General features: G+C 32.8%; 2 protein-coding genes across 3 annotated transcripts in view; one reads left to right on the forward strand and one right to left on the reverse strand.

Annotated features, from left to right (window-relative positions):
- Nucleotides 1-17,455, reverse strand: part of LOC139514406 (serine/threonine/tyrosine-interacting protein A-like) — a 28,939-nt gene extending 11,484 nt beyond the window's left edge. Inside the window, exons 1-5 of one of the 2 annotated variants that reach the window (XM_071303594.1) lie at nucleotides 17,326-17,455; nucleotides 10,576-10,608; nucleotides 10,151-10,204; nucleotides 9,558-9,655; nucleotides 9,080-9,140 (exon numbers count right to left, since the gene is read on the reverse strand). In XM_071303594.1, the coding sequence (XP_071159695.1) occupies nucleotides 9,080-9,140; nucleotides 9,558-9,655; nucleotides 10,151-10,204; nucleotides 10,576-10,608; nucleotides 17,326-17,370 (291 nt within the window). In that variant the 5' untranslated portion in view covers nucleotides 17,371-17,455. Of the gene's footprint in view, nucleotides 1-9,079; nucleotides 9,141-9,557; nucleotides 9,656-10,150; nucleotides 10,205-10,575; nucleotides 10,609-11,227; nucleotides 11,305-17,325 lie in introns of those variants that run through there. The other variant, XM_071303595.1, reaches the window with a different exon arrangement.
- LOC139514407 (UPF0669 protein v1g209471-like) lies at nucleotides 17,441-23,816 on the forward strand. The gene is made up of 2 exons (XM_071303596.1): nucleotides 17,441-17,506; nucleotides 20,970-23,816. Exon 2 carries the CDS (start codon nucleotides 20,982-20,984, stop codon nucleotides 21,555-21,557), a length of 576 nt encoding a protein of 191 aa, XP_071159697.1. The 5' UTR covers nucleotides 17,441-17,506; nucleotides 20,970-20,981; the 3' UTR covers nucleotides 21,558-23,816.
- The last annotated feature ends 2,914 nt before the right edge of the window (nucleotides 23,817-26,730 follow it).

The raw sequence follows: 26,730 nt of genomic DNA on the forward strand, positions 1-26,730 counted from the left end.
TGTTTACAATATCAACAACGTATCCGTGGTATCCGTATATGAGTACATGATTAACTAATCATTTACTAATATACTGTGTATTCATTTCAGGTACTGTATCAGTCATCCTTATTATTAAAGCTATAAACCTAGGAAGATGTTGACTCTCATTTATGACTGATACAGTACCTGTTCTTCGTTCAATTCTTTAAAACTGTGTTATAATTTTTGGGCAACTCGCATTTGCATTAAGAAAATGGCAGCTTTTCTAGAAGATTACAGATTCTGAACGATCGATCACTCACAGACATCGACAACAGACGACTTCTCAACCTCAAAGAGAAAACTTTAGGGTACAGATTCACAATTCTTCATGTACCAGGCAGAAAGAACCTTGGGCCAGATGCAGCGTCACGGTATCCTGTTGGACCACCAGATCGTCTGAACTTACCTGGTGAAGCACCTGAACTTGATTCCCTAGTTAACATGACTACTCATTATCATGATACACTTACCAGTCTATGTCTACATACAGAGGATAATGATACAGCTAATGACGCCTCCACAGTCGCTGCTGCCACTTGTGCCTTGAATGCTGTTATTACAGTTGTTACTTGGAACATGGTTCGTGAGGCCACTGCATCAGACCCTACATTTGTAAATCTAATCAGGCAGCTGGAAGCAGGGTTCCCAGAAGACTACAAGGAGCTACCAACAGACTTGCGTCCTTACCATCGCTTTGCATCCAGTTTATGCACCGTGGATGGTGTAGTTCTTATGGGCCAACGAATTGTTATACCTCCAGCTCTTCGCAAACCAGTACTCAATGCTTTACACGCAGCCCACCAAGGAGTCAGCGCTATGCGTGCGAGGGCCATGGACTCTGTATATTGGCCTGAGATCACAGTAGATATTGCCCGGGTGAGAGACCAGTGTGTTCACTGCCATCAGATGGCTAAGTCAAACCCTATGCAGCCACCATCTGACATAACACCTCCAGATTATCCATTCCAGATGATTTGCAGTGACTACTTCACATATAACAGTAATGACTATGTAGTTATTGTTGACAGGTATTCAAACTGGCCAATGGTATACAAGTCTGAATCAGGTGCAGAAGGACTTGTCAAGAGACTTCGTGAGACGTTCGTGACATTTGGAATCCCAGAAGAGTTGACGTCTGATGGAGGTCCACAGTTCACAGCAGGGAAGACTCAAGAGTTTTTAAAGGCATGGGGAGTTCGTCATAGACTGTCATCAGTTGCAAACCCACACGCTAACTGCAGGGCTGAGATAGCGGTAAAAACAGTAAAACGCATGCTGGTGGACAACATTACTGCTGTTGGATCTCTGGATGTTGACAAATTCCAGAGAGCCTTACTAATGTACAGAAATTCTATTGACCCAGAGACAAAAGCATCACCAGCATTGATTCTGTTTGGACGACCCATTCGTGATGCCATTCCCATACTGATGGGTAGATATTCTCCACATGAAACATGGACTGAGTTAATGTCTCATCGAGAGATGGCTCTTGCCAAACGTCATTCAAGGGAACATGAACGGTGGAATGAACACACTCATCACCTGCCAACACTACAGGTTGGAGATCATGTATACATACAAAACTTGGTAGGCAACCATCCTAGGAGATGGGAACGTACAGGAACAGTTGTTGAAGTACGCCAATACCACCAGTATGTTATACGTGTAGATGGCACAGGCCGAGTAACTATCCGCAACCGCCAACACCTTCGAAAGTTCACTCCTTTTCAAACCAACCAAACACAAGGTACTTTGATGGCACCTACTGCAGTTCAACATCAAGAAGTGATCTTGAGCTCTCCATCTACATCCAAGACGACACAGCCACAAGTGCCCAAGATTCCAGTGTCTTTATCACCAACAAGAATCTTAAGTCAACCAGCTGCATTGAATGAGACACCAATTATAGTCCCCACTCAAAAACAGGTGACGCAGACTCAGACAATTCAACAGCCTTCACAAATAGATTTGGACCAGTCATTCCACCAGACCCCTGAACCAGATGTACCTTCAACGTCTAGAATACCACGTGCTCTATCCCGTCTTCAGCCACATAATAAAGCTGGAGAAAAGGAACTATTGACACCACGAAGACCGAGCCGCCGCAACACAACAGAACATAACGTTGATGAATCAGGAACTGATTAATGAAATATATATGCAAAGACATTGATAAGTGAATCTAGAGACTTTGAGTTTAAAATTGTGAAAGGACACCATACATTTAAAATTGTGAAAGGACACCATATGTTTAAAATTGTAAAAGGACACCATACGTTTAAAATTGTGAAAGGACAACATACGTTTAATCTTGTTCGCTTCCAGATGACTTTAACAGAACATTCCTGAAGATCTATTTTCTAATAGACTTGACTTTAATTGTTTAAGTTTTTTTTTTTTCGTATACAAAAAAAACTTGTCCCCGGGGGAGGAGATAACTAATCATTTACTAATATACTGTGTATTCATTTCAGGTACTGTATCAGTCATCCTTATTATTAAAGCTATAAACCTAGGAAGATGTTGACTCTCATTTAATGATCTATCACTTTGAAACCGAGTAGTCGTTCGTCGATTGACAGAGTTGTCTTTTCATCTATACAAATGGCGGTCGGAAACGAAAAGTCAAACGGTTAATTTAGGAGAGATAAAAAGCTTCGGTTTTGCTATAAACGATGTTTAAATGACAAAAACGAGTGATAAGATAAATAAGAAGACTCGGTTATAATGATTTGCTGAATTATATCCGTTTAAACACATTTTTAACGTAAAAAAGTCCATCCGAATGTCGACATTTTGGCAACATTGAGCTAAAAAGGTAACAAAAATCGATCTTTCAAGCATTGTAAAGACATTATTTTTTGTTTTAATTTTAATTCACTAGGAAAATCTTTTACAGAGCAACCTTTTGAACTTCTGTATCAGTTGTTTAGGCGATCTGAGACTGCGTTCTCGAGTTGCAGCACGTTTTTCAATTTGCAACTTTTCTTGAAGCGCCGGTCACGAAATTAATTCAGGCTGGGGAATCTGAGCGTGCAAATTTGCCTCGGCCACAGAAACCCGCAGAAAAAATAAAATCAGTAGTGAAAGTGTTAAATATTTGACACATAATAGGTTTCATACACAGAACAACTGTAGTCCATGTAGTCAAAGAACTTAGAATTGGTAATGTGATCAATATTTTGCTTTTGTCTTATACACTATAATGTTTCCCTCCCCCCCCCCCAAAAAAAAAAAAATACCCCCCTGGTTTTTTTTTATTTAAAGCAATACACTATGCTGTTGCATATTAACCCTAACCAGAAAAAATAAATTGTATTCCCCCTCCCTAATTTCTTTTTTACCCCACACCCCCCACCCTCCAAATTTTTTTGTTCACCTCCCCCACCCTTTTTCAAAAAAATTCTTTCAAATCAAATCAAATCATCAAATCAAATCAAGTTTATTGTACAAAAACAGGCCTCCAGCCCACGGTACATTTATAAATTCACAATTTAATATCAACTACAGTTCAATAATAACATATATTAAACAATACAACACACACATATTACCAACATATATATATATATATATATATCTATTAATTTTCAAAAGTTTTATAAACTTGTATTTGTAATAAATTTATTTATTTATTTATTAAGTATATTAATTTTATCAAGTCATAGTGACAAGACTTCTTCTCTACAGCATTTAGCTTTTTTCAAAAATACAGCCAGATTTTTCAAAGTAATTAAATTTTCTGTTCTAAAAAGACTAGTTAAAGTGTCTCTGTTACAATTACTTTGACACCATAATGGTAAAAAATTTCTCCTTATGTCAGCCAAAATTGGACAAACAAGTACAAAATGGAATTCATCTTCTATTTCATTTGTATTACAAATTTTACACAACCTATTTTCCCTTGGTTGGTTTTCATGTCTACCTTGTTCAATAGCTAGCTTATGGTTTGAACATAAAATTGAAAAAATTTCATATCTAAGATTATATGACAGTTTCTGTATATTTTCATTTATACAAATATAATCCTTAACTTTTGAATAAAAAGCACACTTTGATGAGTTGCCAATATAATCTGACCAAGATTGTAAGTTTATATCTGTAAGTCTCTGTTTAAATAAATGTAAAAACAATTTTGTATCTCCAACACTTTGACTTTCCCATACAACACCAAATCCATTTGAAAATAATAGTCTTTGCACTTTAGAACACCAATTTAAACGTCCATTTTCATTCATTTTATACATCATACGATAGCATAGTTTTGGAAGTCTGTTATCATCCATGCATTGTAAGTGTAGAAAATACTTAATAGGTTTACACACATAATTTATATATAGTTCATGACGGCCACATTCACCTCTTGCTATGTGATTATTAGTCTTTTGGCCCATTCCAAGTAGCCATTTACAAAATTTATTTTGAACAGTTTCAATGTCTTTCACTTTCTCTGTTCCCCATAATTCTGCACCATAATAAAGAATTGGAGCAACCATAGAGTCAAATAACTTAAATCCAAGATTTATATCTCTAGTTCCAAGTTTACACATACAATGTTTTATCATGTTCAGAGCCTTTTCACACTGCATTCGTAATGTTTTGCAACAGTAAGTCCATTTCAGTCTATTGGAAAAATATATTCCTAAATATTTATAATAACTGACAACTTTTAAAGGTTCATTATTGAAGTACCACTTCTCGTTTTTAGATAATTTACCTCCATTTTTAAATACAACAATATTTGATTTGTCCATGTTTATAGTCATATTCCACTTTTCGCAATACTTTTCTAAATTGTTTAATCTTCTCTGTAGATCAATTGGTGTATCGGCTATAAGTGCAAGATCGTCTGCAAAGAGTAGTAGCATAACGTTATGAAAGTTCTCATGTATAAAGATGCCATTTCCACCACTGTTCACAATTTCAGTTGCAAGTTCATTTATATACATTGCAAATAACCAAGGACTTAAAGTACAACCTTGTCTCACACCAGAATTACATGTAAAAGTTTCTGATAATCCATCAGTTGTTTTAACTTTTGCTTTGACATTGCCATAAATATTTTGCAATAGCTTTATCATTCTGCCATGTAAATTTTTACTTAACAATATATAAAAAAGTTTTGAACGATTGATGCCATCAAAGGCTTTGCTAAAATCAATGAATGCACAGTACAGAACACCCTTTTTCTTTGATAAATATTTCATAATAATACTACACAGTATGAAAATATTATCTATTGTGGAATACCCACTGCGAAAACCAGCTTGTTCTTCTATTAAATGCTCGTTCAAATCTGACCATACTTTTAATCTATTACAAATAATACCCATAAAAATTTTACTTATAACACATAAAAGTGATATGCCACGATAGTTACCACAATCATTTCTATCGCCTTTTTTGAACAATGTAATAATAATAGCAGTAGACCAACATTCTGGAAAATCTCCAGTGTGAAATATTTCATTAAATAATTTTAACAACACTGGCAGAAGTGTTGAAGATAAACATTTATAAAATTCCCCTGATAAACCATCTTCACCTGGTGATTTATTATTTTTAAGCTTTTTTATTTCACTTAAAATTTCTTCACTAGTAATATCACTGTCTAAATATGAAAAATTTTCATCAATACATAAATCACATTCAGTATTATGAGCCTGTACAAAATTATCAACAAATTCAGAAAAATTTACATCTTTATCTATTATTTCAGGGTTCAAAAGGTCAGAAAAATAAGTTTTCCATTCTTCACTAGAAATATTTGACCTAGGTATATTAGATTTACTAATAACTGATTTTATCAATTTCCAAAATTTACAAGAATCTCCAGTTTTAGCAATATTACATAATTCAGTTTTCTTATTCTCTTTGTGTTGTTTTTGTTTAGTTACACACAACTTGTTAAAATTTTGTTTCGTTTTAACATATTCTTGTAGTATGTCAGCATTGCTAGTTGCTCGAAAATCATTTAATAATTTACACTTTTTTCTTTTCATAGACACACATTCCGAGTCAAACCATTCCTGATTGTTAATAGCACGTTCACTGCTTTTATTATGACATGATAATAAACCAGCTTCTGTATAAATATTTTGCAAGTGAGATACTAATGCCTTGGCAGCGTCATTTGTATTGCTGTCTATTAATTCTAAAATATCATTTAAACCTGCTAAGGAAGTCGGATTGACTATTAGATCTTTGCACAACTGAGCTTTGTTACTGTTCCATTTAAATCGTATCTGTTTCTCATTACAATATTCTTCACCATTTTCAATATGTCCTGAAACTGGAATATCTAAGCAACAAGAAATTGGTAAATGTTTAGATAAATCAACAGAAAGTACACTAAAATGTGATATCCATCTGAATATGTTATAGCTAGAAATAATATAATCAATAACACTAGCACCATTTGCACTCATATAAGTGAATTCACCATCTCTATCATTATGTTTGCGTCCATTTAATATATATAAATCCTTTGCACAACACAACTGTATCAATGAGCGACCAAAATTATTTGTAATTTTGTCTTTATTGCTACGTTTACACTGCGTAATAAATGACTTTGAGTCGTGATCGTTGTTTATTATGTATTGAAGACCAGGAATATAGTTAGGTTTATCTTCTGTGACAAAATCATTTAATTCTGAAGTCCTAGAATTAAAGTCACCCGCCATAAGTATTTCACAATTATCATACAATGATTCAACCTCAAAAAGCACTTCTTCAAGAATATCAATACCATTTGTAGTGTTCTGATTACTATAAAAAATGGAGTTTTCTGGGGGTATATAAATAAATACCATTATAATTGTTTTGTTTTCAGAACAAAATTTAAGTATAATCATATCTTTAAATTGTTTCAAGATTTGTATAACTTTATATGTTGTAACAATATTTTTTCTAACCAACACTAACACACCACCTGAAGCTTTGTTGTAGACAAATTGATCGTTTACACGAATACTTTCGTAACATTCAAAATCACAAAACGTATTTACAAATTCATCCTCTGTTTTTTGAAATGTTTCTTGAAAGCTAATAACATCATGATTTTCTACTATCTCATCAACAGACTTCTTGTCACGATATAACTTTGTTTTTAGACTTTCAATGTTCCAAGACACAATCTTAATTTTCTTCTCTGAGGAATCGGGTTTACATTTAAAATAATTGTCATATATACAGTACCGTGAGCCTTGACCACATCCCTATTTTCTTGTAACTTCTTGTATGTCTTGAGTTTCCTCATCAAAAGTGTACAGTTTACTATCGATCAAAAGCTTATCTTGACGCATTGAGACCTTACTGCCATTTTCCCTTGCACGTAGAAGGAATGGGCTTAAATTTTTCCTTGCAGTTCGCACACTTGGTGTAAAATCTTCGTTGACTCTGTAAGTTTGACTTTGTTTAAGAATATTTTTTGCCGTTTTCAATACTAGGTTTCTGTCTCTGTAGCTTAAGAATCTTACAATTATCGGCCGTTTTCTTTCTGTTCCACGGACACGTTGTACATGTTCAATTTGTACATTTTCAGCAAATTCTTTACCCAGTTCTAGTACAGATTCTAAGAATAGCCTTATTTTCATTTCACACTCTTCCCACGACTCTTTTTGATTTGACGATTTATTACTAATATCTTCAAATACATTGTTTACATCACTGGGTTTATCATCGACACCCATAAATAGCAAGTTGTTCTTACGGGAACCGGCCTCAATTTTATCTACCTGATTTTCTAGGGACACGACCCGTGATTTTAGCTGTTTGTTTTCTGTTTGTAACATGTCTATTTTACTGTCTAATTTGTCGTTCAGTTTATCTATATTCTGGTTTACACCAGTCATCTCAGTTTTCATTGCGAGCATGTTTGTTGACATGGTAGTCATTTCTGACCTTATTTCCTGAAGAGTTCGACTGAGTGCATCATTATCTCCCTTGTCCCATGAAAGTTTCGATTGCGATAATGACATTAATCGTGTATTTGGTCCTGTTGGGGGAGGGCCTGGATTTAATTCAACATCCCCACTAAGTAGTAAAATTGTACTGATACACAAAGTTATTCTCACTAAGAGTTTTAAGTTGGTGATCCGATTTGGGTTTAACAACATGGCGGGATATTTGATTGTGTTCCTACCGATTGATTGACAAAATGAACCAATTCTCATCCTCCACTGGCTAATGTCACATCCCATCTTCTAAATGTATTGTTTGTTGGTAAATACTTGTTGAAATAGTAAGTTTCGAGCCAAAATCGAGGTTTAAATTAACCAATTTTCAATATTTTGTTCCACTGATTTTTTTCTAACTTCCGTTCTTTTCACTGTAGGTGGCGTCTTCAAAAAAATTCTTTCCTTCAAGCTATGGTCATAATTTCAATTCGAATTTCCATTGGAGATGCAACCATAATAACCAATTTAAATACATCTTTTAATTTAAGTCTTATAATAGATAATTAATACATCAGTATAACTTTTATAGTAACTTCTTAAAGTAAACTGACAGCTAACCACCTCAAGAAAATACAATATTTCTTTATGCAGAATTTTAATGCAGTGTAAGGGAGGTAATCCAATATATTATGTTTGGATTACCTCCCTTACACTGCTTTAAAATTGTCTTATTGTCCATTAACCAAGAAACCCTTGTTGTTCCCCCTTTTTTGTCCCTAATTCCTACACGGTTTGAGCCATAACCCCCAAAGTCATTCTATGGTATAATTTCAGAGAGATCCATACACTTAAACACAAGTTTTTGTCTGAAAATTAGAAAAATGCCTTTTTTGGTCTCTTTTTGGCCAATAATTCCTAATTCATAATAACCTTGTGTTAAAAATTTATTGATTTCTATTGACTAATACTTAAGTTATCATCCAAAAACCATCTGTCTTCGAACCACGCTGACGACAACAGCGCCGACAACGTGATACCAATATACAACAACATCAAAAATAATTTTTGCAGTCGTATAATTATTTAAACCGGAGAGGGATAAAAATATTAGAAAAAGCACAAAGTTTTGTTTTTCTGTTAATTGTTAAACCTACCTGAGGTATGTATTGAATTATATTTTCTGTTACACTGTCTGCAATATCAAGTACAAGGTATCTGTAAATTAAAAATAATCATGTTCTTACATCCACAAGAAATAATGCTGATTTAGAAGAAAAAACTTGACTGGGAAATATAATTTATTCATCAAATTTTTTATTACAACTTATATGATAGAGATATTTGTTGATGTGTTTCATTTAGGTCAAGGCCAATAATGCAATATGCTTACTTTACAGCAAATTACAGGAAAATGGGTTTCTACAGCTGAGGCCTCTTTGCTTCAAATATGTTTACCACATTTAGTCAATAATACTTATACAAACTGATTAAAAAAACTATCTTTTTTAAATTAAAATGAATAAAAAATGTGGGTTTGCATGAATGAGAAAGCAACCCAATAATATTTGTGTTTACTTCATTAATTCTAGGAATGTACATGTATCATGATAATATATTTAATTAGAATTTTACCTGAAACAATCTGGAAAGTTAGCTCTAATGAAGTTTGCTTCTACTGCCTGTCTAATGCATATGATATGAGTTATTCCTGTCTGGGATAGTATGTTCAGCTGTAACCAAAAATATTTCATTATATTCAGAACAATGATCTCTAACTTTCCAACTCTTTGAAGTGATATGAAAATACTTGGTAGACTACCTTTGTTACAAAATATACTGAAAAGTTAGATTACTAGGCTAGGGTTTAAAACCCTAGCCTAGTAATCTTAAATGTGCCACAATACAGAAGTTTTCTCACAATATTTTATGAATCTTCTTTTTTTATCCTGCTTTCTAGGCCGTCTGAGAGATTTCTCACCAGTAGCTACTAAATTCATATCTGATTGTTTTATTTGGCTGTATAGTTGAAGACTTACTACTCTACTCAAGCTGATGGAAAATCTTATCAGATGATTATTACATAACTTTGAAGAAAACATCATGAAATATTTGGGTTGCTTTTGTATGATGCACAAATGAATACCCCAATATCTCTGTTTATCATATCATTTTAATTCAAATAGTTATAAAAAAAAACTCAACAAAGAAATAAACACAAACCATACCTTTGACTTCATTGCAGCAGCATATGGTCCCAGGTAGAGATTTGGAAGAATTTCCTAAAATAAGAGTGTACACATATGCATACAGTTACTGGAATTAGCCTTAACCAAGAATTGCAATTCACTGAATTTTCGTTTAAGCAAAAATAGCTCTCTTCATAGCATTGTATCATTGAATAAATATTTAGCTATTTTTTTAAACAAGATCGCTTTAGAGCAATGATTTGTTTTATCGCAAATTGAAAACTTTCCCATTTTGTCATTTATAATACAACAACATACAATTCTACAGTGAAAAAATATAATTATGCTTATCTGCATCTAATATCTAAAACTTATCAGAACTATTGAGGCATATACGAATATATAAATTTCATATATATTATTAGACCTATTGCTGTAGCAAGAACCTTTAATATTTTACAAACCTGCATTTCTCTCCTCATGGCATATGCCCAGTCCTATAAAACAAAAGATAAAATAAAGCAATATAATCAGTAATCTTAATTGACTCATGAATTCACTTGAGTTATACCCTAAACTTTTAAATAGCATCTGATTTAAAGATTACAAGGATTGGCATGTTCAAATTTATATTATATTTTTCCAAAAGAGTGTCTGGCATGGCCTGCAGCAAAAAAGTATAACTGAAGACTGAGGCAGCCAAAAACTATTTGAAGAAAATGCTGTCGAAGCTACTCTTAAGATAACAAATGCTTGGGATGTTAAAAGAGTTCAGCAATGGTACTCATTGGTAGACTTATTTTATATTGTTTTGAATATATATTATCATAGATTAGGATCCAACGTATATATACTCTTCCCTTGCAATGTGAAAAAATCTATTAATCATATAAATCAGCAACATATGTCAAGTACCACTATTGGAGCATGAACTGCTTACCCTTCTAGACCACACGAGTTCACCCCAATTTTTCTGGGGTATGAGTTTTTGTTTTAATTATATGTTTAACATGTTTAATAGAAAACTACTATAGATGATGTATAATTTTGTAGAAAAAGATGATTCCTGATCTTTTGCACCTTTTCTAAAGAGTTGTCAAGTTTAGTGTTTTATACCATTTCATTGACAGAGCTCAGGTGTTATGGTATCTGATTCTAGTGTACCAAGCTCCCCAGCACTGAACTAGTATTACAAGAAGCTGGGTTTGTGGATTGCAGGGATGATTCCACTATATAGTTTAGGGCCGCTTAGCGGCCCCAAAAAAAATGTACATGAAAATGAATTCCCAATGCAGGAAAATAAAATAAAAATCGATATTTCCGGAAAAGTTTCTGTCACTGATTAAGGCAACTATAATTTTCCATAGTTTGTTGTCAAAACGTTAAAATCCGGATAAGAATGCTAAAATTGAGAAAGGAAATGGTGAATATGTCAAAGCGACAACCACCCGACCATAGAGCAAACAACAGCCGAAGGCAACCAATGGGTCTTCAATGTAGCGAAAATTCCCGCACCCGTAGGTGTCCTTCAGCTGGCCCCTAAAATATGCATAATAGTACAGTGATAATGGACGTCATACTAAACTCCGAATTATACACAAGAAACTAAAAATTAAAATCATACAAGACTAACAAAGGCCAGAGGCTCCTGACTTGGGACAGGCGCAAAATTGCGGCGGGGTTAAACATGTTTATGAGATCTCAACCCTCCCCCTATACCTCTAGCCAATGTAGAAAAGTAAAAGAATAACAATACGCACATTAAAATTCAGTTCAAGAGAAGTCCGAGTCTGATGTCAAAAGATGTAACAAAAGAAAATAAATAAAATGACAATAATACATAAATAACAACAGACTACTAGCAGTTAACTGACATGCCAGCTCCAGACCTCAATTAAACTGATTGAAAGATTATGTCTTCATCATATGAATATCAGGTACAATCCCTCCCGTTAGGGGTTTAGTATCATACTATCATAAAATATATGAGAAGAACATAACCCGTGTCATGCCAACAACTGTTTTTTTAGAAATAAATGTGTTTAGTTCCGATGCAAAGACCCTATCAGTGAATCAATGTTAAAGCCAAAATATGCAATCTTTAATGACCTGACAACAGTATCGTAACTATATCCCCTTTTAATAAGTCTATTTAAAGGTTTTGTTAGTTTCTGAGGAGAATACTGACATTTTTGTGCTTTATAAAGAATATTTCCATAAAATTTTGGATGTGAAATACCTGAACGTATAAGATGTCTGCATGTTGAGTTATATTTACGAATTATTTCCTTATACCGGTGATAAAATTTAGTAAATGTTTTGACCAGTTTGTGATATCGAAAACCCTGGTGTAATAATTTTTCAGTAATACATAAATTTCTCTCGCTAAAATCTAATACATTGTTACATACACGAGCGAATCGTACAAGTTGAGATATATAAACACCATAAGATGGTGACAAGGGAACGTCACCATCTAAAAATGGATAATTAACAATAGGAAATGAAAAATCATCTCTTTTATCATAAATTTTTGTATTAACCTTCCCGTTTATGATATAGATATCAAGATCGAGGAAAGGGCAGTGGTCATTGTTATCATTAGCTTTATTTAAAGTAAGTTCTACAGGATAAATTTCTTTAGTATACATACTGAAGTCGTCATTATTTAGAGCCAATATATCATCCAAATATCTAAAAGTATTGTTAAATTTTTTGTATCAAATGTTGTTTTGATGGGTCTTTGCTAATTTTAGTCATAAATTGTAACTCATAACAATACAAAAACAGGTCCGCAATAAGTGGTGCACAGTTAGTCCCCATTGGAATTCCAATAACTTGACGATATACGGAATCTCCAAAGCGAACAAAAATGTTATCAAGTAAAAATTCAAGTGCATAAATAGTATCAAAGCATGTCCAATTGACATAGTTCTTTTGTTTATTGCTACTAAAAAATGATCTAAAAGAGTTTGAACATATGTACTCGCATTCCGACTTTTTAAATGCCCAGTTAATTAGGGATGTGAATTTTTTCTTAATAAGAATATGAGGCAAAGTGGTATATAGGGTAGAAAAATCAAAACTTTGAACAGATTCAAAATCACCAATATATGCATGCAATTTATCAAGTACTTCCAACGAGTTTTTGACACTCCAAAAGTAATTAATTCCACTATTTTCAAAGGCCTTATTTGAACAATTTATTATCAGGTTTTTTATTGTACCAAGTGTACTAGTAAGTAAAACAGACAATTTAGTAGTTGAACAATGGCTGGAAGATGAAATAAATCTATATTTGTAAGGTTTTTTGTGCAGCTTCGGAAGCCAGTACATAGTTGGGACTTTCATTGTGTTTGGTTCTGCTTGTAAAGAAGTAGCTAAAAGTTTATGTTTGTTACAGATGTCGTTTTCTGAAAATGAAGTCAGTTGGAATGTTGGTGAATTCGTGATTTCCTTTTGCAGAACCTCTATATAAAATTTACGTCAAACAATAATGATATTATTAGCAGCTTTATCAGCCGGGACAAAAACAAATTCCTTGGCTAGTTCTGTTAGTTTATTTTTGATACGCGAAATAGGGTTTTTATAGTTTTTGTTGAGGGTAAAATGTTCTTTAAAATGTTGTATTCGAATATCAACTATCTTCATTACTGAATTAAAAAAAGAGTCCAAAGATTTTTTGTCAGCTTTTTCCCGTTTTACCCATTTCAAACAGTAGGCGCGGAGTGAGTCGTTGATGATATTACGACACTCATTCCAGTTAATAGTTGACGGGGGACGATATTTAGGTCCTTTACTGAGGAATGATTTTAACTCTCGGTCGCGAACGATGTTAAGGTCTCCTGTTATAACATGGGAAATTGGTCCATAGGTGTATTCTGAATTACTGCAATTACACGACATAGGTGTATTTTCAGTGATATTTACATCTTTACACAATTGGCTATAATTAAACACATATTTTCGGGTAGATTTCTTGTAAATATAACAAATGAGAGGGAGTTCAGTATTATCAAAATATCCAGGAATTTGGTCTTTAACAGAATGGTCGTTAAAAATACCGGCAATATTTACAAAATCAAAACCTTTATTGACATACTTTATTTTAATAAAATGTTTTTTATGATCTTCAGGGCGATCAATTTTTGGAAACAGTTTAGAATAACAATATGCCATTATAATTTGGACAATTTCATACTTAGGACTGTAATATGAAATTGTGTTGCAATCCTCTAAAATTTTATTTAATTTATTTATAGGTAAAGAACAAAGCTTGGTTAACAGATAATGTCTGCCGTTATTTTTTGAAATGGAAATTAGGTCCGAAATATTTGTATGGTTGGTCCGAAATTTTCTTTGATTGCGATTTTTTCTGCGTCCATGAGAACGATTTTTACGAACAGTTTTAGAAACTATATCCAAAATGTTAACAGAATCGGTTCTTGATATATTGCCAATTCCCATGATATTATCATTAAGACCGAGAGGGTAGACTGTCTGTAATTTTTTAATCCAATTTAATTCATTTATTTTTCGTGATCGTACAAACTTGGAATGAGATTCACCAGGCTGCTTATTTACTACTTCTAAAGGTTGAACTGTTAAATATTTAATAGGATGACTGTGCTTCTTAAGATGTTGATAAATGATACTTTTGAATTTATTGGGTCTTTTAAAACGATACAGGTGTTCTTGCGTGCGTTTAGATAAATATCGCCCAGTTTCACCTACGTACTGAATACCGCATCCCGGTTTGTTTCATGTGAGTAAATAAATAATACTGTTTGTTTTTCAAGTAATATCAGTTTCAAAATTTAGAGAAAATGTGCGACCATTAAATGTGGACCTTACTGTATTGTTGGTGGAAAGACGGGGACACGTAAGTCATTTTTTGGCATGACACTTATCGATAGAAGGGTAACCACGATTTTTATTGTTAAAAACGTTAGCTATTGTAGTATTTTTAGATAAGCGATTCTGAAGATTGAGACGTGTAGATACCCTTTGAACGAGTTTAGTATTTAATATTTTTCCATTTCTAAGCTTCATATTTGTTTTTTGGTATGTAGATTTATTACAAAGGAGCAAAGACTGGCGTCCAGAATATGAACCATCACACAGTAGATTAAATTGTGTAAAAATGATAAAACTGTTCGGCTCAAGACGTCAAATGCTTATTGTCATAAGTTACCCGACAAATTTAACAAAAGATAGGGTATATCAAGGTAGCGACTGACGTCTGACTAAATAGATGAATGGGGCTGAATATTAAAATACTACTTTTTGATAGATATTCCTAAAGTAATGAACATAGAGAAGTTCTCGCTCGGACACACACTCCATAATCTAGTATAATATAAGAGCATAAACCTTAAGCACGGGGAGGCACTCTACTGTCTCCACACGGCACTAAAGACAAACTCTGTAAAAAATAAAATTGAGAAAGGAAATGGTGAATATGTCAAAGCGACAACCACCCGACCATAGAGCAAACAACAGCCGAAGGCAACCAATGGGTCTTCAATGTAGCGAAAATTCCCGCACCCGTAGGTGTCCTTCAGCTGGCCCCTAAAATATGCATAATAGTACAGTGATAATGGACGTCATACTAAACTCCGAATTATACACAAGAAACTAAAAATTAAAATCATACAAGACTAACAAAGGCCAGAGGCTCCTGACTTGGGACAGGCGCAAAATTGCGGCGGGGTTAAACTGTTTATGATTGCATTTTATTAACAACGATTTAATTATGTCAACATGTGGCAAACAATTTTAGCAGCAAAATTCAATTGATTAATATGTTATTGGAGTATTCGATCTTGTAAAAGCCGATCGCCCTGGAGGTTGATAAAAATGGGTGTCAAAGCAGACCTCGGCAGAGAGCAAATTCTAATTTTGATATAACATTGAGGGATAAATTTTAATGGGCGCCGATCTCGTAAAAGCAGATCGCCCAGCAGAGCCGGTTATATAATATGATGAAAACTTGTTTTGTAAAAGAAATTATTTCCTCAAAAGACAAAAGTTTGAGCGTTTTTTGTAAATAATGTTGATGATAGACCATTCATGAAATACGATGTCATCATTATGGAACTATTTCAAAAGTTTTGAAGATGATCCAAATAATTTTAAAGAACACTGGTTCAATGCTTTAAATATCTTATCAATTAATTATATGAACTTTTGTAATCTGAATTCAACAATTTACCAGTTCAATTTGAAATCCATTTGAATCAAGGTAAATTTATAGAAATGACCTGCTGTTGAAAAAATACCCGATGAATGATTTTTGTCAGTGGTTTATGTTAGCTGGAATATATGTCTTTTTTATAGGCCTAGGTAACTATAGCTAAGATGATAGACTAGTGCATCATGTTCAATGATATTCATGTAATAACAGTAGCCCATCCAGAATTATTCAAAATGTTACAACTTACATGAACATCAGTGTACAGGTTAAACCTAATAATATACATTTTCCGTTTTGACAGGAAAATAATGTTATTTCGTCTTAGATGTTATGCTTAAAAAATTCCCAATTAGAATAAAAATTCCCAATTTGATGTTCCAGGGACCCATTTGAAAACACCTGGAATCATCCCTGGATTGGTATGCAAGTACAAGATGCAGCTACTGTATTCGAAGCTTAGGTTTGACCAGTCTTGTATAGGTTTTTGTTGAACTATTTTCTAAATTGACCTTTAGATTTCTCTTGACAAAGTTTAGATGTACATTTTTTTTAGTTCCCTAATTTATTACGAGACACCAACATATTTTCAATTCATCCCAAGTTTCGCACAGCAAATTTTTGAATTATCCTCAGCATGGAGTCCAGCATGAATTGAATACTTGAAGCTGCTTCTGTGAGATTGAGGCAACACCACCTGCAATGTGTTCAGCCACAGCCGAGTGAAGATCAGTACGTGCCCTTGTCTGGACTAGACTCAATTGACTATTGCTAATAATATGTCAGTGGTTTAGAATTTTATTTCCCTCTCTAAAAAATATTGAAATGTGTCCATAAGATGAATGGAGCAATGCATGGACTGTACAGTAACACTGTCATGACTGTGCAAATGCCAATGGCAAAAATATCTTTGAGACTTTGAATGAAAATGTCTAGTTTTTTTGTGTGCTTCTCTTTTTTTTTTTATATACATGGACTTTCAACTTCCTGATAGACATTTCTACTGTTAAATAACATTTACCAAAGATTCTTGTGATGGAATGTTGGGAAACATATGGTTTTCCATGCTTCACAAGTTGCCAAAACTTTTGTTTTGCTGGCCATGTGTTCTATGTTTCAATTTGTGTGCCTGACGTCATCAATACGTGTGTACACACTGGGGAAAAACGAAAGTGTACAAGTGCCCGAAGAAAATCTTAAAAGTAAGGATAAACAGTATTTAGAAAATATGACATTTGATAAGTTATACCAATTGACATATAATCTATGCAACAAAAGCCAAATCATAATGTTAACATTGACAGTTCATGAAAAATCTCCCGAAATGGCAATTACTGGTAAATTATCTCCCCCTACACAAGTAAATAGAGATAGCTTGGTGAAGAAAATAGGAAATAAGATTATAAGTTTAAGTATGATACACTTAATAGATTTTATGTCATTTAGATATAAGACTATAATAAGCTTGAAGTATTCAAGATATCCTTTATGGTGACAATATATATTATTTTACAAATACAATGTGTAACCGGAGAGCACGAATTTCATTACAAAATTGCTTGTCTCCACCGGGACTCGAACCCGGTACCTCTGTGTTACAAGGCAGCGCTCTAACCGACTGAGCTAAAGAAGTACTTCCTTAGCTCAACCGCTTACGGCTGACTAAGTATCTACTAAGTTTTTCTAAGGGAAGCAATCCCGTCACACTTCCCCCACCTCAAGAGTCATTATACTCTATAATGATGATATTTTCATCTTTTTTTATATTTATATTTTAACCTGGCTAGGTAATTCTTCTAACCGTGGGTTATTCTTGTTGGGCGCCAATGTAACCGGAGAGCACGAATTTCATTACAAAATTGCTTGTCTCCACCGGGACTCGAACCCGGTACCTCTGTGTTACAAGGCAGCGCTCTAACCGACTGAGCTAAAGAAGTACTTCCTTAGCTCAACCGCTTACGGCTGACTAAGTATCTACTAAGTTTTTCTAAGGGAAGCAATCCCGTCAAAAAATTTATATTTGTGTTTTAGTTACAATGTATATTTAGTCATGGAGTAGAGGTAATACTTGTATTTTCCCGCGGTTCGTATAGTAAAGCGGGAAAATATTGTATTGTCGTTACGTTTTCATAAATATTCATAAGGCATGACAAAATTGACCAATCAGAAGTTGAATTTTGTCTTTCGATATATTGGTGTTTTTCAAGCGCTTCACTTTCTAGCCGTCGTTCAACATAGTAAGCTCCTTTATCTTTAATTGCTGATTGCAATTAAAGTTGTTTTTTCTGATTTTGTATTTGTATATGTATTTGCTAATTAAAGGTGTGGTCCGCCACTTTTATCCGGAGATAGGCTCGAGCATTGGCACGGATACAGGTTTCCATTCATATTCATATATCATGTGAACGATTGTTGGTTTTTCCTGGACGGCCTTGACTATCTATGAAGGGTAACATTCAGAAATTTAAGCGAATACACTGTGGATACATTGATATTTGAAATATTGTATATATGTTTTAATATTTGTTAAAATGTGTACTGCTGGAAATTATTTGAGATACAAATTAAATACGGCGTCTATCACGTTCGACGGGCTGTCGATGAAATATGAGACAGAAACATTTATTAGAACAAACCCAACTGGAAAAGACCAAGGATTTGTATAGTAATATACAAATCCTTGAAAAGACTCAATACAACTTAAAGAACAGTTTGTTATTATGCAAAGTAATATTAAATATATATATATATATATATAACTGGCACCTAATATCAATAGGTTGTATAAATATTATATGCATGTTATACAATAGTCCGAGATTACCGGCTGTTTTGCCAGACAAGCTGGGGCTGTGGCAAAACAGCCGTTGGACGTCAGAGTAATCAGTAATTCAGTATGATTAATTGACGATTTTTTCATGTGAGAAGGTAACTCAAAAGTGGTCTGTTAACAGATTGGGACCCCCCCCCCCCAAATAAGAGATATACCTTTTAGAGGGGATGTCCCTCAGAATTATATGCCCCTTTATGATATTATTTACCAGATAGAGGGGATTGCCTGTGTCCCTGCACTGTAAATTTTCATCAAGTGTCCGAGTAGCTGAGGAACCGTAACTCTTAAGGTCCTTTTTTATTTTGCGAAAGCTGCAGAACCGTAACTCTTAAGGTCCTTTTTTATTTATTTTTAATTTTGCGGAACATCTATGGGACCTAAGAGCTAGGGTTCCGCAGCTAGTGTCTGAGTGATTGTCCTTGTGCAGGAAAAATAGAAATTCAGAAAAGGGGATCAGTTTGCTGTGATAAAAGAAAGAAAAAAACAGCTTTTCAACTTAAAAATGGGAAAATTCATTATATTTAGAACAAGGGGGGTCCTCTTATTTTTAATACATTGTACTAAAAAAGTCTTGGTATATATATATATATACCAAAAATCTTGGACATGTTTTGACAATATAATACCAGATAGATGTATAGTTCTTTTGGGAAAATTTTGCAAATAATAAGTCTAATTTTTTCGTGAAAAAAGATGGTTAGGCCACACCAATTTAATTCCTTGTTCGACGGACCAGCCCGCACCTATTTTTTTCTAAATAGAAAATAGAAATTATTTATTTTTTTAATATTCTAGCTTCACACATCCGGAAATGTAATCATGTCTATTTCCCTCTTCATACATCTCATATTTTTGAAAAATATTATAAAATAGAAAAACTTAAAATATTTAACTTAAAATGGGGAGAAATACATCATATTTGATACAATTTTTTTTTTTAAAAGGGGTCCACTTATATTGAAAAATATATAAGAAAATGATATATGTTAAAGTCCAGGAATATTACAAATTTCTTGGACATGTTTTGACCATTTAATACCAGAATTATATTTACCTAAAAAAAATAATAATTGCTCGCCTTTACTTTTCAAGCATTGCAAGAAATTAAATTGGTGTGTCCTTATGAATATCTGACAATTTATAAGGATATACTGACCTTGATATTCAGTGATTTTCCTACCTTTTTTCAAATGGGGCCTTGGCCTTAGGTAATTGGGAAAATGTCACATAATGTGTGAATTGGGAAAAAATAAATCATTGTTTTCATCCTAGTTTAAAGAGCTTATTTCTTAAAATTCCAATTTTTTATCATGACCAAATTTTAACATATAATTTTCTTTTCTTGGTTCATTTTAATACATATCATCAGGGTTTTTCATAAGAATGATAAACTTGATTAAATTTGGAATTTTCAGTGTTCATTTTGGGAAAAAAATATGGTTTTTCTAATTGGGAATGGGGCCTATATTCGTACCCAAAATAAAGGCAGGAAAATCACTGATATTATAGGATTTCAGAAGTAACAGGGAGAAACTGTATTATCCTTTTTCAGGTCTTAATTAGGTCCTTGCATAATTTTTCTATTACCATAATACATATTATATGTGTATCATTTCAAAAGTGCATGATATAACTTTATACACCTCCCAAAATTTAACACTTAAGTAAATGATTTTTTAAAACAAACAGTTACATTTATGAGAAATTTTATTGGATAAATAGATAAACAAAACATAATATTTATTAACTTGTAAGGAGGAAAAAATCCACATTACAGAAGAAAATCTTTTAATAGTAGAAAAAACATAAGTATGTTTCTTTTTCATTTTCAGACAGTTAAAACAATGGATGTTCAGCACATAGTGTTACAGTTTTTGCTGTGGGCCAATTGGGGTCTGAACTTGGTTTATTGTGAACATCTACTTCAAACCTTAACAGCTACGATTGGTGCAGAAAATTATACACATTACAGACTAAGTACTCAGGGACGTCTTCACATTACATTAGAATCAATAGTAGGGGATGCTGACTTATACATATCTGATAATACTTTATCTCCAAACTTTGAAGATTATGTTATACAATCAAACACCTGTGGGATGGAAGAAGTAGAAATCCCAAGTACTATGAAACGACCAGTAGGTATAGGAATCTATGGTCATCCTAATTATAAAATGTCCGAATACAGATTGTCAATATACTTCTTAAAACAGTATGATGATGCAAACTACGCACAATTAGTTCATTCATATAACAAATTAGATGGAGAAGATAATAATGAAGAAGGATACCAAGCATATGATTACTCATCATCACAGTATAGTGCAGGGACTCAGCAGGAAGAGGGAGAATCGGCTTGGTCTGTTATTGGTACCATTCTATCCACTATTTTGAAAATCATCTTTGAAATCTTATTATAACGTCAGTGAATATATTATTTGGTAGTATGATACACATAAGTTCTAATGCTTTTTTTGGCCCTGTGTGTAAAAATTATAAAGATCGGGAGGGTCTTGACGGTTGAATATAGTAATCCTTTAGTAATATGGTTGCATGAATCAATAGTTAAAATACATTTAAAGGTTTCTGAGACATGAATAGTTTTACCTTTTGATAGAAGATTTTTTAAATGGTGAAGGATATTTATATTAAATTGCCAGAAATATGTTGTGTGATAAGAAGTTATTATGAACAGATAAAGATAAAAAATTATATTTTTACTATTTGTAATCATGGCAATAATCATCAATAATGTATTAAAGACAATATACATGCACTTAAAATTATAATTACAAAAAAAATGTAATTACAAAATTAAATAACAGAAAAAATAAATTAAATTTCATTTGTATCTAATTTACAATTTATAGAAAAATTACAATAGCTTTAATTTTGATAGGAATAAAAGAGGACGTAAGGTGTATGTCAGTGAGGCAAATGTCTACACAATATTACAAATTCTCTCATGAGTCTTTTCAAATTGTGAATGAATTGAAAAGAAACATATAAAGTTCTGCAATTATCACCACCAAATTCTCCAAATAATGCAAAGCGTTGAGATACAGAGTCTGATTAAGCCTGATTTACAGGGGATGTCTGGGTCTTCTTTATGGAGATACATTTGTGGTTAATGAAAGTGTTTTGTCTGTTCTAATCCCCTCACTCAAAATCCTGGATCCGCACCTGAGATTTGTAAAACATCAACTAGGGACAATAGACGTATTTACACTTGTATGCAAATTTGTCCGCCATTACGTAAAATCACACAGGTACATTGTACCCGTAAACTTTGACATCATAATTTAAAATATTTGACGTCACAATTTAAAAGTGATTGTTGCTTGACGTCAAATGGTGATTCAGAGTCGATCTAAGGTCATTCAGAGGCAAGATACAGCTAAATACTAAATGTGTAAATACGTTTATATTCCGGACAGTGACTTGTCATTTGATTGGGTCATGAATTAGCATCATTTTCAACAACAAAAATGCATACATTTGTTAGGTGGAGTTCTCTTTTATTTTAAGATAAGGTTGCTGCTTTATGCTAATTTTGTAACATTATGAAAAAACATTTTTTTATTTATATCTTTGTATTAACATTATATTGAAAAAGTTGTGTAAATGTATGCAGCATCCGAATCATTACATTCCTACAGCATAATGTTCATGTAGGCTTTCAGCAATTAAAGCAAATTAAATAGATATGTTGATCAAGTGTCATTTTATCTTCATACATTTATATATTGATATACATTTTGTACCTCAGAATAAAAAAGGATTGTCATGACTGTAAGTTTTGTTTAAAATAGAAATTGATCATGAGTAACACTGTTGTTGTGATAGGCCCAGAATAAGTACTTGTGTTTAGAGTTTTTCTTATTACCCTGTTTTAAAAGCCTCAAGTTCATATGCACAAATTCTTGTTTTAATTAGCATAGTATCCAATTATAGTTTTGTAATGTAACAGCAGTCAAGTGTATACTAATTTAAGGGGGTATTTTGATCTTGCAGTGTGATGCAATTTTTATCTCAGTTAAAGAGAGAGAGAGCGAGCCTCACTGTGAGATGAAAAATAGCATTAAAGTGCTATAATTCTGTTTGTATTTTGTTGAACATGTTGAAGTGCATGTAGGAATTTTGTATTATGAAAAAATACATCTAAAGCCTTCTTTGCCATTATTTTATATTTAAAAGAATTGTATACATGTAGTTGAGCTTGTTAGAGTGAAGAAATGAAACTGAAAATATGTTTGAACATTGTAGTGGACTATATGTAATAAGTTTTAAATGAAAACTAATAATGTTAAGAAACATATGTTTGTTTAATAATGAAGAATAAGTGTACAATTATTAAATTTAAAAAATGGCATATCATTATAAACTGTGGCTTTGGCAAAGAGATTTACTTTTTTTTTTTTTTTCAAATGTACATCAAAATTTTGATAGTTCCAGTTTTGATGTTCATATCTAAGGTACAAGGATTAAGGGAAGCCTGTATTTGATAATGTGGATATGATATAAACAATTACCTTAAATTAGTGTTTTCTGTGCATTCTTGATATAATTAGTATAATTAGTCAATGGATACAAAATCTGTGTAAAAATAATCCACCACTTTATACTGTTGTTAGATGTTGCCCAATATGTGCCTGTATTTGAATAAAAAATATTTTGTTCTTTGTCTTATCACTAATCCTTCACTTTTTACATATTTTACTGAACAGAACTATCACTATTACAACTAAACAGCATTACCAGTACATGTATCCATGAAGCTTAAGTTTACCCTTCCAGAACATTGAAGTTCATCCCCATTTTCAGCTGGGTTTGTGCAATGTGAATAAAAAGAGGTATGTATCTATGAGACAGCAACCTAAAAACACCAAAAGCAAACCTCAAATCTACATTTTTTGTACATACAGTCGAATATTAGAACATTTTATGCACAATATTTCTATCTCTTTATATCCCTGTGTGTTAAGAATACCATCAACAGCAATTTCTTATAAAAGCAGAAAAACACACCAAGATACTATAGAAATACAAGGATCCTGACTCCAGACAGACTAATATGTGAAAGATTTAAATAAAAAAAGTTTGCTTGTCTCACGAAAGGCCATTATTATTGTCCCTTAACTTAAGCAACTTGACCAGTATTAATCAGGAATGATTTATAGAAGGTATTCTACAAATTGTCATCATCTGGTCCAGTCAAACATAAAATATGGCTGCCGAGTATAACTTTGATTTTGATTATCCAATTGGCAAAAATCTTCATTGAATCTTCCAGGCACAATGTTTGGGAACATTATGTGATTGATTATTGGAACATTATCTGAAAGCTATCCTCATATTATGTTGATCACATGGCAAACATAGAAGGACCAATTGGTTGCCTTTGGCTGTTTTCTGCTCTTTGGCCAGTTGTTGTCTCTCTGACACATTTGCCATTTCTATCCTCAATTTTATAGTGGCATTTGTTGCACAAATTTCCAATTGACTCTTTTATCAAAAATCATATTTTCATCTGGTTCTCGGAATCCAAAAAGCCAATGTGAAATAAAATTGGTTGGAATGATGTATAGAAAGATCTCTTCCCAAATCTTACTTGGTTCTGATCAGACAAAAAGCCCTTGGACAATTTCTGATTCTGATTGACCAATGATAAAAGAAATCTATCCATCCTAAACTAAAAAGAGAAAGTCTCAGAAACCTTGCTGGATATTTGGGAGACCCTCTGCATCTAAACATTTGTATATAGTTGATTGCATTTTCATTTGTTTTACATAGGTTTCAACATGTCTATTTTTGTCACTGATTTTTAAAGGATTTTTTCCATCTGAATAACTAAATGGCAAACTATGAGATATTGATGATATTCTATACAATTGTAGACTAATGCTTGAGGATGTGCATAAAGTAATATTTTCCTGTTCCAACATGTTTAAAGGGAGATAGATAATTCAACTTACCAGAATATATATTACAATGTGGTATTAGTCTTTTAAAAGCAAATCTCCTCCTAAGCTGAATGATTTATACTGATAAAACTCTGTAATGGAGCACTATATGTGTTTGAAAATGATCTAATCTTGGTCCAAAATGATAAAATTTGCAGGGCAGGGGCGAAATCCTTTTGTGAGTTCTAGTTATAATTATCTACACTATTGCTATAAAGATAAAACCATTAATATATCTGACATTAATGCGAAAGACATTATGTGTAAGCAATTTTTGTACTGAGCTTTTATACAGATCAATATCATGATTGATAATAAAATATCTCTTTGTTAGAAAAAATGTTTTTTTCAATAAATATGATCTGTATATATACACATCAAAGATGCCCCCTCCCACAGTTTTTTTTATCCCCCTCACCCCTACCCCCTAAACTTTTAGATCACCTTCCTTACCCTTTTTTCCAATAAAAATTCTTTCCCTTATGATATGGTCATATCTCAATTCAAATTTCCAATGGAGTTTGCAACCATAATTACCCATTTAAATACATCATAAAAGTCTTAAAGTAGAAAATGACATACTAGTGGAGTGACAAAGTCGATGAATTTTCAACTTTAATGGACCACCCTACCTGCAGGCTAAATTATACATTTTTGGATAGAGAAATGATTAAAGTTTAATGTTTGCCTGGTCGTAGAATCGAAATATGGTGCATTTTTTTTTAATTTGGGGTTAAAGTGAAGTGGTCGATTTTTTCACCGAAGTACATTTATTTCACACGGGGTTATAAACAATCAAAAAAATAATATCACATTTGCTTTAATAAACAAAATTTAATTCTTAAATGAAGCAATAAACTGTAACAATTCACTATAAAAAAAAAACCTAAAAAAAATTTAAAAAAATGGCGATTTTAAAGAAAATTCAGAATAGCAACAATATTTACACACAAGATAAACATGTTTATGACCTTTAATTGGTATTTTTTTCTTCACATATACATTTTACGATGTATTTCTGATTTATACGTTTTCTCAAATTAAAAGAGAGTAAATTATGCTTCTGGTATGGTATATGCCATTTGTCAGTGGCAAATATTTCACCAAAGGTATGTGAATGAGATCGAAACAATTAATTCCAATGCGTCATTGTTATGTGTACTCCAATAAAAATACATATTGTATGGATAGAAAAACAAACGTTCCCTTATTGCAGGACAGCTATGCATACATGAAACCCATAAAACAAATAAAAAGTGGTCAGTCATAAAGGGCAGTTGCAAATGCAAAACAAAACATACACAAAAACAAAGAACCAAACAAAATACACAGGTTCAAATAATCGCATAGTCGAAGTGATATTAACCACAAAGAAACCAACTGTAGAAATATTAATCATTTTGTTAAAGATAATGTCATGAATATATACAACTTTACACGATTCACTCAGACGCCATTTTCATCGTCCTCTTCTTCACTAATTTGAATGTGAGTAAGATAGTTTCTACAACTCTCAGAACCTTCACACGAACAAATAGTTGTACAACCTAGATTTTGCTGGTTGCAGACACAATTTTTATCGCAAGCCTTTTTACCCTTGCATGTGCAAATAAGGTCTTGAAGGAAATCT

The sequence above is a fragment of the Mytilus edulis genome, chromosome 3, assembly GCF_963676685.1.
Source record: "Mytilus edulis chromosome 3, xbMytEdul2.2, whole genome shotgun sequence".
Taxonomy (NCBI): domain Eukaryota; kingdom Metazoa; phylum Mollusca; class Bivalvia; order Mytilida; family Mytilidae; genus Mytilus; species Mytilus edulis.

What these genes read in the sequence shown, in the direction of transcription:
- LOC139514407 (XM_071303596.1), top strand. Translation starts at nt 20,982, where the DNA reads ATGGATGTTCAGCACATAGTGTTACAGTTTTTGCTGTGGGCCAATTGG.